At 46.8% G+C, this 17,564-nt stretch overlaps 1 protein-coding gene across 2 annotated transcripts in view; it reads right to left on the reverse strand.

The window, feature by feature from the left end:
* The window catches only part of SGSM3 (small G protein signaling modulator 3), a 30,394-nt gene extending 13,103 nt beyond the window's left edge, over positions 1–17,291 (reverse strand). Inside the window, exons 1-9 of one of the 2 annotated variants that reach the window (XM_065835483.2) lie at positions 17,183–17,291; positions 7,062–7,142; positions 5,668–5,753; positions 4,379–4,445; positions 2,540–2,748; positions 2,281–2,388; positions 1,163–1,306; positions 576–771; positions 202–347 (exon numbers count right to left, since the gene is read on the reverse strand). In XM_065835483.2, the coding sequence (XP_065691555.1) occupies positions 202–347; positions 576–771; positions 1,163–1,306; positions 2,281–2,388; positions 2,540–2,748; positions 4,379–4,445; positions 5,668–5,753; positions 7,062–7,068 (963 nt within the window). In that variant the 5' untranslated portion in view covers positions 7,069–7,142; positions 17,183–17,291. Of the gene's footprint in view, positions 1–201; positions 348–575; positions 772–1,162; positions 1,307–2,280; positions 2,389–2,539; positions 2,749–4,378; positions 4,446–5,667; positions 5,754–7,061; positions 7,143–16,228; positions 16,251–17,182 lie in introns of those variants that run through there. The other variant, XM_071801620.1, reaches the window with a different exon arrangement.
* Between the last annotated feature and the right edge of the window lie 273 nt (positions 17,292–17,564).

The following is a 17,564-nucleotide window of genomic DNA, read 5'->3' on the forward strand; positions in this document are numbered from 1 at the left end:
GAGGGGAAACAGCAATTCCCAAATCCTGTGAAGTGCCTTGGAAGTTCTTCACAGCCCTCAGTCCTGAGGAAGGCAGGAAGTTCTTCCTAAGCACATTCCCAAACCACATAACAGGAAGTGGATACAAAACCTTCTTGCTCCTAAAATTCAGAATTAAACACCTAAGTGCTATAACAGAGGAAAGTTGGAGGTGGGGCTTACCTTCATACTGAGCATGCCCAAAGTGAGCTGGAACAGCACCAGAGAGCCCTGGTAGAAGAAGAGGTCCCAAATACGCAGCAGCAGCTTGATGTGGACAACGCTAGCAAAAGAAGTGAGGAACCAGTGCAATGTGATCAAGGAGAGCTCTGTGAATAGAGACATGAAAAATGATCACAACAGAAGAAGTCAGCCAACCAGTGAAGACGGACTCTTCTAAATGCTGTCCTTCAAGCTTAAAGGTGACCATCCATTGCCTCCAGGGCCAGGTTTTCTCCCAGCCCTGCTGCTCTCTTTTTGGGAAACAAGAACAAAAAAATCTTTGCCTGCATGTCACCCTGGCAAGAAAAGCTGTGCTTTGTAGGGCACACTTTTACCGATGTCATGCTCCTGGAGCAGCTTGTCCAGGCGAGGCAAATACTGCACAATGAGCTGTCGTAGGACACGCTGGTCTGTCTGCACGCCCATCAGGGTGGTGCTGAAGTAGGAGGCAGGAACCAGTTCCTCAATGATAGCGCACATCATCCAGAAGGCATCTTCCTCCTCCAAGAAGAGCAGCAAAGAGGCAGCCACCTAGGATTTTGAAGAAAGAAGAACTGCATGCCAAGCCTATCCTAAGAGGAGCAGAACTCTTTCCCCACTTCCTCGCATGGAGACAGACCAGTGTCTAAATGACCAACATCTTCCTTCCTCAGCAGCAGCTCTCCTGCAGTCTCCACAGAAGGGAATTCTCCTCAGTGTAATGCCTGTCCCTCCTCAACAGATGGACTGAATCCACATCTGTGGATGTGCTGTGCTACTCTGCTCTCTTGTCCCCAGGAAAAAATTTCCACGATGAAGGGATTTCCCTTCAGCTCACCTGGAGGCCATAGTGTCTGGTGGCATGGCCTCAAATTACTTGCCCCAGCATAGCCACCATAGACAAAATGATCCCTGTCCCAAAAACACCCTGAAAGCAGCTTACCATGCCAGTGCCTTGGCAATATCCAATATCTGGGTAGAGCCAGGCAAGTCCCCGTAGTATCCTGCGCAGCCGTGGCACCCCGATACTGTTCATGTTGGAGAAGCAGGCGTTGCTGGGCATTGTGCGGAGCAAGTCCTTTTCAATCTGTCAGACAGCCATAAACAAGGACAGGGTCAGCTAGCAGCATTTGAACAATTGTGTTCTGCTCTCTGCACTTCCCTGTGGCCCCTTGTCACAGGGAACTCTGCTTCTGCACACCCATCCATAAGTCCTTAGGCACCAAAAAAGATGGTCCTGTCCAAGCACCTGGGGTCAGTTTAACAGCCTTCACTGTCACTGGGAAAATACCAGTGCAGATGGTGACTTGGTGTTTCCCAATAAATGCTTGCCTAAACTAGGCCCTTAGCTTTTGCACTGAGAACAGTGGGCATGCTGGTTGGGAATTTCATCTGCTTGGATTTCAAGCAAGGCTTTCCAACAAACCCAGTCCAGAGAGAAACCAACAACCTGGCCACATCTGTGACACAGGACTTGGAGGTGAACAGCCCACAGATCTCCCTTTGGGCAGCATTGTTCCTCTTCCCAAATGTTTTGAACCTAACTTGGTGAGAGGTGAAGATGTACAGAGTTCAGTTTCTTTTGCCATGGCCTTTGTCTCCTCCCACAAAAGGAGAGATCAGAGGAAGAGTGAGAACACCCTGTAACAGTTGTGTTGGTGTTCAGAGACTTTGTGTTTGGGGCAAAGACAGTCCCTGGGAGCAGCTGCCACAACCTCAACAGAAGCACATCTATTGGCTTTTCACCCTTCACTTTCCTCAACGAATATCAGAATGTTTGCTGCGATGCAAGTGCAGCACTGTTTTCTAACCTGCAGGTAGCATGTGTCTAATCCCTTCCCTGTTGTCCTAGGAAGGAAGGAAGCTGCACAGTTGTTATTCCAACAAAATAAAAGAGAAATATACCCAACAGGATTAAGCTTTAGCAGGATTCAACCACATTTGTCCTCAAAACTGTTCCTGCTACAGGTGTTAGGCAGACACTCCTTCCTCCTCACACAGCAAATCTTGCCCTTCTTCCCACTCCCTTGTGCCCAGTCAGCACTAAGCAGTATCTCCTACCTGTTTGGCAGCAATGGTTTCATCATTAGAGCTGTTTTTCACGATATCCCGATATGACATCTCTGAATTCCTCTTCTTCTGCAAGGCCCCCGACAGGCGCATCCACAGCTGGGGGGAAAAGGTGAACAGAGATGGGAAGAGTCAATAAGAGACACAGAAAGTCATAATCTGGCACCCTCTCAACTGAAAGGAAGTGTTTTCACTCCACTGTCTCTTATTCCAGGCAGGAGAACCTGCCCAGAACAGGCAGCGCTCTCACCTGTGGCCTCATGCTGTGTGGGATGCCGGCTAGCACCAGGGAGCGCAGCTTGTCTGAATGCGGTAGGGTGACCTCAATTTTGTCCCATGTTAGGTCGCCCACGTCATGGTTGTGTGTGAATTCCAGATGTGCCTGCCACTTCAGCCTCTGCTGTGGCTCCTCTGTCAGTGGGACCCCCAGAAGTTTGCTGGAGTTTGGCTCAGCACCATCTGCCTCAGCAAAGGGAAGGGAAAGAAAAGGAGACAAGTGAGAGAGAGAAGACGAGAGGGAATGAACATAGGGCAGGGTGGGGAGGAGGATGGCCATCTGAAGAAAGCACATTTAAAACATCCATGTTTTCCAGCCAGAGCTGGGTCATATTTTTATTTCAAATTCCTGTGCTGTTGCATATAACAAATGGGAAAAATAATGAAGTGAAATGTGGAGATAAACTCATAGGAAAACATGCTGCTAAATAAAAATATAATGACAACTGTTCATGGAATAAAGCAGATTAAGTTATTTGACAATGAAGAACATGAAAAATAAAGACTGTAACTTTATGTTCCTAAATTTTCCATAGAATTCCACAAATTCCATCTTCTCCATGCAGTAAATTTTATGGTCACAAGCAAAAGGCACTGGGGCCTTGAGAACTGAGAAGCTCTAGACAGGTTTTTAGTCTCTACTTACTCATGATTTAGAGCAGAGTGTGGCTGGAATTAAACAAGACCCTGGCAGGAGTCATCCTGCTGGGTTTTGTGAGGATCTGTAAATCAGGCTGACAAAAGCGTAGCAAGCCTCAGAGGTGGCAAACAGAAGCTATATGCTCATGCGAGTAATGAGGTGCAAAATGTTAACTTTGGGGATATTTAATCAGCAAAAAAGCGTTAATAAGGACACTTCCACATTCACAATGAGAGAGCACCTTAACCTGAGGCTGGCTTTCTAAAATAGATACTTTAGCACAAGTGCAGGCTTGACGTAAGGCACTCTGCCTTTCACTGTATAACACATCCCAACAATGCTGTCCAAATCTTCCTGCTGATTTTATAACATACAAGTCTACTGAATGTTCTGGCTGAAGAAGACTGCTGTGTCCTGTCCTCATCTCCAGACCACTGCTTCAAAGAAAAACTTCTGTGACTCAGGGTGCCTCAGGGCACACATGAAAACAACTTCTGCCCTTGTATTGTATGGCCTGAGCCCTGGAAATGTTGTCTCAGAGCACATAAAGCAATTCCCACGTCCCCCGCTCCTTTCGCTTCCTCTTGGCAAAGGCAGCCAGCTGTTGTAGTTCAATGTCCAGCTGCAATAGCTCTCTACACCTCCTTCTATTTGGTCTCCTGCCTCTATATCTTGCAGAAAAACTAGGATGTGGGTTCTGTCCCTACAGTTTGCCTCACACTTTGTCAAGCTGCTAGGCTGAGCAGAACACATACTGCTGCCACTCCTCTTGGCCACGAGTTTTTCAACAGACAGCACGTGTCACTGTGTCTCCTATCAGTGCTTACAGCGCTGCTGAACACAGACACCCCACTGTGACCCGGGAAAGTTGCCCTTCCCCAGCACGCAGCCACTAATGGAAATGGTAATTTCCTCTTAATTCTTCTCTCTGTTACCCACCACAGCACAAGCCTAAGGGGACTGAAATGACTCTGCTGTGTCTGTGCTCCAAATTGCCATAAGGCCAGTACGTCTACACACTTGATTACAATGGTAGTATACAGAAAGATGATGACAGGTGGCTAGATGAGACCTAGCACAGAATGGCTGCAAAATCACCCTGCCATACTCAGCAGCATGGGAGGGGCTGCACGCAGAACACAATGGAAGGGAGAGGGATGAGACTGGCTTTACCTTCCTTATCAACTCGGAAACCAAATTCATCATAGCGGAACTCTGGCTGCTCGACAGATTCTTCTTTCTGGAGGACACGAGGAAGGAGAACAGACATTTTCACCAGTCTAGCACTGAACAACTGAACAGAGACATGTAGATATTGCCCCATCCCACCACTGTCCACACTGTGTTCTCTGAGCAATTAGCCTCCTTGCCCTTTTATTTTCAATGCCTCTCACCACAGTTCCCAGATGGCAAGGTGTTGCATGCCGTTCCCATTTTGACTCCTCCATGGACGCTGCGAAGCCCTGCCTTCCCACCTGCATAGATTTTCCCAGCAATCCCTTCTCTAGCACAGTTTGAGCACAACATCATATCAAGATCAGATCTTCCCACCTGGATGGGCACACAGCCCCCCTCATGGACCAAGGAATCGACATACACCAGCTACAGTGATCTCTACTGTCTGTGTCTCTAATACACAACAGTCCTGTTGCCCCTGCACGCACACTGCAAATTCAGCTCCCTGCTCCATCTCCTGCTTGTTGCTTTCAGATTTTCTCTGAAAGACAGGAGACAAAACTGGGGTTTGCACCTGTGAAGCAAGTCCCACTTATAGGCGAAAGGAAATTATGGTCCGTGACCCACATCTCAACTTTCCTTGTCTGTGCTCAGGGTTGGCATTAGGGGATACACACTGGAGGTTACAACCAGGCTTTTTCAAGGAGCAGAAACCTGCAGATGCCCTCCATTTCCTGCAAGCCCACCTGCCATTCCTTGTGGAGTCTCTCACAAGCACTGCACCCAGTCAGCACCCAAGAAGTGTGTTTCTAGCAAAGCTCCATGATAAGCTTTAATGTGCTTCACTGGGCTCAACTGTCTTCAGCAAAACACTGCTTATAAAGTTACAAAATTCCATGGCTGCTTCCTTCCTTCCAGCTCTGCCCACCTGGTAACAGGTCTTGAGGGCAGCATTTCCTGCCATGCACAAGCCAACCAGAGTAGCCTGGTGGTGACAGAGACTCCCCTGAGGGTGTCAACATTTTCATAGTGGAGCAATAGTTGCACAACAGCAGGGCAATAATTCACACAAGTTTCTTTGTGCTCTGCAAGATCCTCTTGCAAGAGTCAGGATGCAGCCACAAAACACACAATGTAGCAAACAAGTGTCCACAACCAAACAACTGGAGGAAAAGTGCACCACTCCCTCCTTTCCCCTGCGGCCTTCAGAGACCACCAGAAATCACCAGGGTCCCTTTGCTTCTGTGCAGAGCCAGAGAACACCCTCTCCCTGCCCCACACCCTACCTGTGTGTATTTTGCCAGAATGTCCTGAGGCCAAATGCTGGGAGTGAGGGCTGAGAAGGGACCCCCAGCAGAGGGAGTGTGATGGCCTAAAGAGAAAGAGATCAAGACATAGCAGTGAAAACCTGGAAGGACTCCTCCCTCAGAAGACACATAATACTCACTTGGTCCAGCAAGGGAAGGACTCACTCAGGAGTTTGTCACTACTGCTACTCTAGACATTGAAATAGCTCCCACTTCACCAAGGAAGCAAGTAATTTCAGATGGGTTTGTCCCTTACTACTGAGCAAAAGAAGCAGAAAAGCAAAATGGAGTTCCCTCTAGGAAAGGTAATTTTAGGGAAGAGAAATTGTTCCACGGCATCAAGTGACCTTCTGCTTGGAAAAGCTGTGTGATCAGTGAGTGCCAAGCCAGAGGAACCATTAAAAAAGTAAAGACTCTGGAGAAGTAAATGCCTCCTACGGAGGCACTGACCCCAGCACCAGCTGTGCTCCAGAGTTCCCTGAAGCTTTGTCACCCAGGCACCAAAATGGGAAATAGGAGCCATCAGCAAGATGCTCCACTGCCCCCTTTGCTCCAGAAGGGCTGAGATACTGCCAGACCATGTATAGAGAGCTGAAACAACGAAAATATGCCTATCATCTTTGTCTTGTGTTCAAGATAAGCAGCTTTCCAGTCTCAGGTGGTGTCTCACTGAACAGCTTTCTTTGCAATAAAAGTAGACATCAAGTTTTGCAATTGAAGCAGATAAGCATGTCCCAGGATTTTCACTGTGCACATCACCAGAAAAAAAACCAAAACACAACAAAAAGGTTTATTTGGCTTTGAAGTATAGTTTCCCTCTGGGTTAAATGTCCTGAAATAACCAGCTGGACCAGGAAGGAAGGTTTAGACAAAAATATGGGGTGGGAGAGTTGGCCACTGCAAGAAGGAGACCTAGTGTTTTTTAGTAAAGCTTAGATCTTAGTAGTCCAATGTTGAACTCCAGTAATTCTTCAGCCTTCTGCCTGCCCTAGAGCTACCATTGTAGAGCAAAAACCTCTCACAACCATAAAGTGAACCACCCACTCTGGGGAATATCTTGGGAGGAGAACAGAACCAAGCGAATCTTATGAAAAATGGGGAATGCAGATTACATTTCAATCTCCTTCTTCCTCTGTGTTCAGTGGCTGATGCAGCTTCTGCAGGCTTCAGCACAGGGTGAAAGAAGGACTTGACTTTACCCTTAGAGAAAAGGCAGCTGGGTCAGAAAGAGTGGGGCAGTTTCCTCTCCCCCAATTTGATCAGGCAGTATGTTAAGGTAAAGAATAGCTCTATTTTTTCTTTTACTAAGTTGCAGTTGAAGAAAGAACAGGCAACCAAACAAGAAGATACTGTGTCCACTTTTGTCTGCTCACCTGACATTGTGCTAGGTAAGACTGAGTTGCAGAAGCCTCCAGCAGGTCCAGAAACGTTTTCAGAGGTGAGAGGTGGCTATCCTGTTATAAAAGGGAAAAAAATGTTGATGAGAGAATTCAATTAGCATCTAAGAACACGGTGGGGGACAGACAGATCCCTCACATACAACTTCCCCACAGGAAAACTGAGTCCCTTATTATTTAAGCTCTGCTATGGGAAAATTAAATTTCAGAGACTGGAATTTCCTCTTGGTTTCATACTTACCCATCAGCTAGAAAGAGCACACTGTCATTTACCAAATTCTTTGTGACAATAACAGCATTGCTGATTGAAAGAATGTCAAAAACCAAGTCAACTTTCATCACCTTTTCCATCACAATATTGTGAGTCCTGTATTTAATTACGAATACTAAAAAAAACCTACACTGTACATCATAATTCTCTGAATACACTGCCCATGGAGAAGTGACTGGAATGGTAAAAAGGGTTTAAGGGGATATCATTAGATGCAACAAGCCTGGAAGAGATTTTAGGAGTAGCACCACAAATGGCAGGAACAAAGCAGTTTTGGCTATGGAATACAGTTCCCTGAAGGGAGTTGGGAAAGCTTCTGACAAGGATTTTCTGTGATGAACTGTGATAGGACATGGACAACATGCCATCGTGTACCCCTGCAATGAGCCAGGGCCCTCTAAATTAAATCAGGGGATGAAGCTCAGATGACAAAACAGGCAACACAGCTTCCCTCCTTGCAGTTCACAGCATATTTTTATAGGGATTTTCCAGGACAACGATGGAATAGTTCAGTAATCAGAGAGAAAGACTCTGGACCTAAAGATCAACCTTGTAACTGTGTGTGGGAGACACCAAGAGCCACCTCTACCAAGCAGATAAAGTCAGTGCTGGGAGATATTAGTCACTCACACTTACTTGGGAAAGAACTGGGGAGAAACTAACATTTGCCCATCTGGGATAGGTTTTCCAGCTTCCCTTTTCCAGTAAAGCTACTTATGATTGCAAACCACTAAAAGAAAGAACCCCAGGGATTCATCCAGCAGGTCCTGTCTGAGTTGTTTATAGTGCTCAGCAGTACAAGGTTATATTGCCACTCCTGCCTTTGCATCTCAGTGAGCTCTCCAGCGAGCACCTGCAGCCTGGAAGTGGCTCGCTACAGCACTCCAAGATAAGCAGCTGTGAAACATTGCAAAAGCATTACAAAGATCTGTATCTGAGAACACAAGTGATACACAAGTTAAACAGTTCTCTGCACAAGAAAGGCCAGCATGGAAGAACAGACACTGATCTTCTGACACCAACTCTCAGGGCAAAAAGAAAAACAGACATAAAAAAAGTCCAGCTTTTGTTTCTAAGAAGTAACGCTGACCACACAAAGGCCAGTTGCTTACCCTCAAGTTCTGTAAATGTTTTTTCTGTTCTCCTCATCACTCTGCCCCACTTGTTCTCTTAGCACCAACTCTTCCCTTAGCAGTTAAAGACATAACAAGAATTACAAAATGAGCACTGCATGCTCTTTTTACATGAGAACACACACAGCGTGTATATCAAGCTGGTAAATCTGATGACAATACTTACTCCCCTTTCAACATCACTGCAAATGTGTTTTGATGCTTTTTTTTTCCCCAGGCTTATCTCTGCCCTGCAACTGCAGCTGCTTCATTGCCGAGCCTCCAATATGTCCTGCTCCCCTGCCTTCTCTCAGCCCAGTTAACTCTGCTTCTAATGAGTTTTATTAGGAAGGCAGTCACTGTTCCAGCCATGTGGTATGTCTGCCACGCTACCTGTACTCTGAATTCACGCTCAGTGCCTCGAGCAGGTGAGTAGGGATTGCCCTCGGTCATTATTAACCTTCATTGCATGCACCATCACTGCTGAACCCACCTGCTATGGAGGAGCCGGGCCAGTGTGTTAGGCACATAAATGAGAAAATTCCCATGACAAGGGAATTAACCACGGTGCTTGGGAAGCAGGGCAGGAGAGTGCTGAGGCTGAAAATCCCTCCTCCTCCCAGGGCAGGTGCAGCAGAGAACAGCTTCCCTTGTCCACGTCACCACACGCTGGCCTCCGCCTTGCTGGAGATCACTCCCCTGCCTGCTGCCAGCCCTCCTGTCCCTGACGTTAGAGCAGTGAACTTGGTGGGCAGGTTTTTCCTGCCTCTGGTTCCTATAGAAACCTTCCTGCAAGCACCCATCTGGGACAGGGCCCAGAGAGAGTGTGAGAGGCTCACCTTGCTGCTGGCACAGAGGTGTGCAGAAGGGCAGGGTAGGGAGTGCGAATCACACCAAGAGAAGGCTGCAGCAAACGGAGGTGATGCGCTGGGAACTGGCTGCCCATGGAGACAGGTGTCTCCAAAAGAAGGTGCTGAGGACACCATGCCAGCCCTGTAGATCTTCATCACACCGCTTTTGCCCTACTCCCACTCTGCCTCCAGTACAGCATCACAGGAACTGGGAGGAAGGTTCCCTGGCACATCCAGGCACCACCACCTGGCATATGGGATTGATATAGCAAGTTATTTCCTTTGACTGAGGGATATAAACCTAAAGCAACTCTCAAAATCCCCTAGCCAGGAGACAGCAAGTAACAAAAGGAGCTCCCATGAAGCCTGTGAAATTCCATGCATGAAATTGCTACAGCTAACTTAGTTGTGCTATTTGCATAGTACACATGCTTAGCAACAAGCAACAGTAAGGCACACAAAGGAAAAAAAGCACACCAGATCCAACAAATATTAAGGGCAGCTCCCTAATCCCCAGAATTCTAAAATTAAAACTAGATTTCACCCATGCATTAAGAAGCATCTACCATGTTTAAAGGCAACTTCAGTTTCCTATACGAAGCAATTTTGGTCACACACCAGGTAGTCTTCACACTTTGAAATAAACTCATTTTTTGTTACAATGCAAATGGTATCTGTTATTTACAGCTTTACTTTTTGCTTTCAGACACCGAAGCAAATCACACCACCATTGATTCCAGCCTGCCAGAAGAGAGCTACAATGACAGTGTGTCTATCCAAAAAAGGCAGCAAGGCAAGCATGCAGTCAGCACCAGGTACAGGCTATTTGAAGCACTCCACCTGCAACACCTTTGTCAGAGTTGCAAATACACACTGTGCAGGATTATATCCAATTGGTTTCTCTTCCACTGTAGGTGTCCTTTAGAAACTGATGTTTGCAAAGGAGACCTGCAAATTTACTTCCACTTGGCATTATCAAGCCTCCTCTGGACGTACTTGTTCTTCCACACAGCTGCGATATGAGAGATTTCAATTACCTGGCTTCTTACAAACACCAGATAACAATCTCCTGCTGCCTGTGTTTTACTTGTGTGGCCTCTTTTGCCACGTCATCTCTGCTTCAGCCTGCTGTGGTAGGGCCTGGATGTGCTAGGCATGAAATGATGCTGTCCAGAGCCTTTCAGTAGCATCTTGATTTTGGGACAGAAGTGTTCTTCCCCTGCTGATTTCAGCAGCAACAACAACAAAAGATCTAGTAAAGAGCCACCAAAAAAGCAACATACTTCTAGCAGACAGACTGTGCAGAAGGCGAACTTTTTACAAAGCAATGTTTTTGTATGCTGAAAATATTATATCTAGTAACTATGCAAGAGCCACCAGTGAACATCATCAGAAAGACCAGAACAAGCATAACAACTATTTCTAGAATTATTTTCATTCACTGTCATCAGAACTGCATAGAGAACACTTCCTCTGACAGCAAACTAGCACGAGGAAAAACTCTGCTTTCCATTAACGATGCTTAATTTGAACACGCACACAGTAAAGCCCACTGCCACCTCTGGACTGTCAGCTGGTTTCCACTGCTCTCTATTATCTTCCTTTATTAAAAACAAACAAAGCCCATACAAAACAAACAAAATAAAAGAAAAAAAAAAAAACCTCAAGAAGAGAGAAAAGTGATTGCAAAGCCACAGTACTCATCTGGAGGCCATGCACTTAGGTATAGTTCTAGAAGCCTCTTCCAGCTCAGCTTTTAAAGTCCCATGTAGATGGCATCCAATTTCTTCCTCTCTCAGAAATCAGACAACAAACCTGCACTGAATCTAGGAGGTAATTTCTGTCCTCTCACACCTGGAAAGCTGAAAAATTCAGACTTGCTCAGTAAAATGCACAAGGGGAGCTCTCAGCAGGAAGCCCTTTGCCGTCCCTTCCCCCATTGGTTTCTCCTGCAGGTCAGGCAAAGGCATATCCTGGAGCTGGAAATGCCATTAGTTCCACGAGTCAATATTTGCTTTGCATGTATACAGTCAGAAGAAAACTCCAGCTTCACAAACAAGTAGGTAGGTGCAGCCACACACCTGACTGAGGGGCACACAAGATGCAGATAATTTCTGCCCCTTGCACACTGACATCCTGGCTTTTTAAGTGGATGCAGAATCCCATGCAGACACTGACACACACTAGCTCCTGGTTAAGGAGTCAATATGGTGTTGGCAAACATGGACCACTCCAGGAACTACCTGTTTAAAGCTCACAAACCACAATCAGCCTCACATTACTTTGGCTATGGAGCAACACACTACTGATGTAGAATGGAGGTGCTGAGATTGTCTTCAAGCTTGTTTTCTATTACACAACTCGGAATGAAAAGTTGGGGGATCTCAACTGCCCTCAATTCACCTTCTTGTAGCAGATAAAGTGCACCAGAAATAAAAGCCTAGGGCAGGCCTAGGAAGGGGGATGTGAGATCTGGAAAGCAACAAAGGTGAGGGTCTTGCAGAGTCAGGTGGGCAGGCAGGAGAGATGTCAAGCTGCAGACAGAGTTATGTCACTGTAGAGGCATCACTCAGGACTCCAGTGCTGCCCAGTCAGCAACTGGGATCACTTACTGACTGCAGGAGTGTGACAAGGCAAAGTGCTTCCTCCCAATTGCCTCAGGGCACTATTAGAGCAACAGATAACAGAGACAACGAAAAAGAAACTGGAACTCTGTGTCTCCTGCCATAAAGCACCTGGTAGACTCTTGGCCACATTGGAAATATAATTCAATGCAGAAATGTAACTAAAATGTACTTCCATGCAACAGATCTGCTCCCTGCACTGATGGGTGTCCAGCAAATATTCCTGCTGTAATGACAGAGCCTCACTGCAGCTGAAGGTGCTGAACCATTTTCAGTTTATACAAAAGGAGCAAAACAAGTAACTTCCAGTTGCATATCCATTTCATCTCCATTCAGAAAATAAGGATGTGGAAAAGCAGAATCCTGTTTCCTAATGCTTACACATTAGACAGAGAGACCACAGATGGACTTCCTGACTGTAGTTCAGTGTGCCAAGCTTGCCTCTAAAAAAACCCTATGCAACACCTACTTATGTAAAATGCAGATATCCTACATATCAACATATATTTTCTTTTCAGAGCAGAACTGCCTTTTATTTATTTGGCTCCAAAGCAGATGGCTGATCCTTTATGCAGGACACAGCCTGAAAAGGCTGAAGCTCTTACTTCTAAAATCTGGAGATAAAAAGGCTTCCCCATGTGGCTCATGATAAACAAACAAACCAGAATCAAACTTACTTATGGCTCTGCTGATTCTGTGTGTTGCAAACACAAGCTACCTCACTTTTAGCCCTGGAAAGCAGAGGGTGTCTGTCCTTACAGAGCAGACACTTGGTGCCTGCTAAGCTTGAACTGCACCACTGTGGAGAACCTCATTCACCAAGACCCTTGGGATGAGAGGAGGAAGACTTTCCTCTTTCCCAGTGCTCCTGTTATTTGAGTGGTGAGAGGATATGTGATGGGAATATAGAGTGTTTCTGACATTTCATGGGAGGATTACAATAGATCGAGCACCGGAGCAACAGTTGTTTTCTTTCAATCTGCATCGAATGAGGTTGAGAAAAAAGGCCAGGACACAAACTAGCAAGGTGTCCACCCTCACTCCACAGCAAAATTCTACTTGCTGCCAACACAGAGGGAAGAAAACCCACGTGTACCAAAAGGCAGGTATGCAGTCTCCCTAGTCTTCAAGGCTTAGGGTAAAGGCGATTCCACATTAAATACTGCTACACAAATATTATCCAAAGGTTTCTGATGAGTGTCTAAGGTGGCCCCAAATATCTCTTCCACGAGAGTCAATTTCTGTGCGATAAACAAACACTTTCACCCAAATAATTGCGGTGCAGGACCAGGGCACTTCTGCAGAACTCTACAGAACGTCATTTCCCCCAAAACTCTCCAGAAGTGGTTTTCACGTTCTGACCATGAACTTCTGCAAGTCTGCAAACTATTCATAAGATGTCTGCGGAAGGTTATGGCAACTGTCCAGTTTCATTTGCTATACAAAGTTTGAAAGAAAATATTTCCATTAGAGATGCAGGATTCTACCAATCATACTGGCATATGATACTACTGACAGTTATTTAAAGACAGATATTACAAAGTCTTTTTATATGACGTTCCTACCCTGGGCAGTGACAAGTGAAAGTTTGATTCTCGAGCTGGTCTCATGCTACTGTTCCCAGTGACAGACAAACAACAGCTTGATGAACGGCTGTTCCTCGATATGGCTTCTGATGGATCTGCAGAGCTTTAGCTGCCAGGGTTTATCATTCTCTTGGTGAAATGCAAGAAAGGCGAGATTCAGGTCACTCTCCTGTAGCTCTGCTGTGTTACTGTTTGCTCTAATATTAGCAAAAAACCCCATCACATTCACCTAGCAGGACTCTAAGCAGGTCTTACCTCTTTTGGCTCCGGAAAATGGTTTTCAAGTGAAGCATATCCCACTGCACTCAAGATTCTTCTCCTTCAGGGCTGTGTCTTTCCAGAACTCAACTTTCTGAAGAGGCTAGTAACACCTAATATACCTCTCAGGACTGTTTGCAAAGCTCTTATCTAACACGCTATGTTAGACTACTTACATCTTGCTTCTACACAAGTTTATAGGCACAGATAACTCGGAGGAAAAAAAAAGGTAAAAATATACTACAATCATTACCATTTGTAGCAAAATCCCAAATATTTCCAGTTTCTGGGATCAGGAAGATTTCTCCAGAACAAAAGAACTCTTGGGTTATAGACATTTACCCTCATCTCTGAATCATCAGGTACTTCCCAGCCAAGAAACACTGCACTGACTGGGCAGTGACAATGGTTCTCGTGGTCATACTAATACCAATATGCTATCTTATTTTCTTCTATCTCATAAAACAATCGTGTTTTCATTTCTCCCAAGGGCTTTGACTTTTTTCTTAAGCCAGAAACAGAATTTCTCTATTACCAATATAACTCGTTGCACTCCAGTTTAAAAAAGAAAAGAAAGCTGGGACTTCCTCAGAGACAAAACAAATGTGGCAAGACAACATCCTCCTCTTCCCTGTCTGGTGTCAACAGTGACACAGCTGGCAAGTGAGATTTCCCCAATGCTCCCAGATACTTACCCTGTGTAAGCTTTATGTATCTAAAATCTCCATGTGATGAAAAGTGGCACAGAAAGAAATTTAAACAAGTCTTTGTGTTTACCTGAGGATATAAACCTGAAGTGCCAACCTCTCTAAACCTCTCAAGGGACATCTGAGACACTATGCTCACTATATACAATGAAGATCTTTGTCTACGTCATCCTACTTGACAACTGCAAAATCTCTATATACTATCCATTTAAGCTAGGATGTGATCTAGGATCACCACTGATTTAGCTGGAAGAGCTGAAGGACCACATACACCAAAGTACCAGGTGCCTTACCTTTATTGCTGAAGATAAAGTTGTGATACTCCTTAGGATTTTTTTTTTTTTCCTAAAGTTTTCTTTCCTTCTCATGTTTTGGTGAGAAGTTTCCAATTAACAGTCAGGAAGACAGACACCAACGCAATCATTTCCAAACCAGTTACAACCTCAAATGTGGCATCACCTCGGGGGGAGGTGAACTCACTGATTCCCAAATACCAAACATAGTAAGCAATTTTGCAACACACAAGCCAATTCACTAGTGATGGGACTGAGACTGGCAGCTCACTTCATGCAGATCCCTTAACCAATAACCTCTTCTGTTACTATGCCACCTCAGGTAAGAGACATTGATTTTAAAAAGCTAAATCTTTTAAGATTGACAAGGTCCTTTAGAATGCTGATATTTGCAAAAGATACCACATTTCAAGAAAGAAAGCAACAGGTCAAAAGCACAACAAAGAAGAAAAACCCACACGATCTTAGCAGAGATCCCCAAATTGGAGAATCATTTCAGTCCTGAGCAAGTGTGTGGTACTTCCCTCACTTAATTATCTTATGCTAACTCTATCATCCCCTGTCCGGTGCACTTCCCCCAGAAACACATCCCTCCTCTCTGCTGCCCCTCATGGATTTCCGTTCATCCTGTGGAGGAAGAGTCACTATGAATGACATCTCCTTGAGATTACCAAAACACATTATCAAAACATTATCCTAAACAGGAATTAAAAAAGGTAGCACCCGTCATTTTAATACATTAAATACAGAATTAACATAACTTTATATTAATATGACAAAAACAGTCCCCACCCTGACCTCTTTAATTACATGTAATGCCTTTTCTCACACCCTTCCTTCCATTTCGTGAATTCTCCAGGGTAGGAATCCAATCCTTGCTTCTGCATAGGGAAAGCAACACACACAGCGTGCAGATTCGGCAACATGCAATTAAATAGATCTTCATTCCAGTGATTGTTTCTTTTCAACACACAACTCCAGACTCTGTAGAAGCTGAAAAGCTTCCAGCAAGAAACTATATTCTGATGAACAGCTCGGCAAAAGCACAGCAATGCCCCACTCCTTCTGCTGGGCTAGCAGTTCCTTCTTGAGTGATTTTAAGATCCAGCCTCTCCCTGCTGAACATCTAATGTTCTTAATTCCAGCAAGACTGCTTCTCTCTCCCATCTACTAACATGAAAGGACCCTCCGTTTTCTCAAGGTATTTTTACTACTTTATTTCCACCACTTTCCCACCGCAAACATCACAGCAAGCCATGCACAGTAAAGCTGAGACATCATGAAGTAGGAGGCTATGACATCACATAAAAAACCCCACACAACATCAGTGAAATCTACTTGTTTAGAAGGAAAGTAGCTACCTAAACTCAGACATCCGTCAGAAAATTAGGAAGGAAAAAAAGCAGACACAAGGAAGAAAATTTTCCTGTCCCATCCTTACCAGCTCTGTGAAGAGACACCAGCTGTCCTGGAGCCCACAGCCACTGACTGCAAGGAGATTTAAATCAGTGCCACAGCGGTTCTTCTCTCCCTTAAATTTACATCACCAGGTATGAGGAACGATTCTATGACTGCATTTGTCTCCTGAGTTCCTTCTAATATTTATTACAGCTAACAACCTGCAGTGTGCCTGTTTATGCCTATTGCCCAGGGGATACTGCCATATTTCCATCTCAGTTTCGTGACTGTTCCTTCCCCACAGCCAGACAGGAGACAAACAGTCTCTCCTCTGGGCACCTCGGAAAAGACACAGGTGTGGAGGATGATTAATGGCAGAGCTGGACGGATGAGACCACCTGAGAGTCACAGCCACAGACAGAAGAAGAGGCAGGTGATGGGGGGCATACCCCAGAGAGCAGGGGGGGAGCGAGAGCACAGCCTGGGGCAGCGGGGAGCAGACAGAACACCCCCGCGGGGAGAACGCGCCCTAGCCCAGCCTGACGAAGCTGAGCACAACATGACTCACTCGCCGGAGCCCAGACCCTGCGTCAGCGCGGCAGGTGAGCGGGAGCCCGCCCGGGGGCTGCGGCGGGGGGTCCCGCTCTCCCCTTCAACCCTGCCCAGGAGGGGCTCGAGAAACGGGGACGTGACCGCGCACCCCGGCCCCACACACAGCGCAGGGAACAGGGCCGCCCCAGCGGCTTCAGTCCCCCCCGCCGCCCGAGGAGCAGCGCAGGGCGGTCAGGGCGGGACGGGTGCCGGCGCGGGAGTTGTGAGGTGTGTGCGGGGCCTCTCACAGGTGGCGCAACCGTCACTGGGGAGCGCGACCGCCGCGGGCGCACGGCTGACAGCCCCGGCGGGCGAGGGGCGGCCCGCCGAGCCCTCCCTCGCGCAGGTAGGAACCCCCCCACCCGGCGCTGCCCGCCACCCCCGGCTCGGCCGCGCCGGAACTCACCTGCTCTCGTCAGCGGCGTCCCCGCCGCCGCCGCGCTGTCCCTTCAGAGCGGGCAGCCGACCCCGACCCGCGGCCCCACACGCCGCTCTGGAGGGCGGCGCGACGCGCATGCGCAGCATCCGGGCGGCGGCGCGGGGCGCTGTGGGGATTGTAGGCCGCGGCGGTGCCAAGGAGGACGGGGACGGCGTAAAGGGGTCTCTCGGTGACGAGCGTGGAGCAATAACGGTGGCTCCTTTACCCTCCCCCGCAAGGCTGAAGAGGTGGCACGAAGCCGTGAAAATCGCAGCTAGGGCGGCGGGAGCGAGCGCTGTGGAAGGTGGCGCTCAGCCCCTGTACCAGCCTCGAAAGAGGTGGCAGCAGCAGGAAAAGCTACTCGGGTCTT

The sequence above is a fragment of the Patagioenas fasciata genome, chromosome 1 (assembly GCF_037038585.1).
Source record: "Patagioenas fasciata isolate bPatFas1 chromosome 1, bPatFas1.hap1, whole genome shotgun sequence".
Taxonomy (NCBI): Eukaryota; Metazoa; Chordata; class Aves; order Columbiformes; family Columbidae; genus Patagioenas; species Patagioenas fasciata.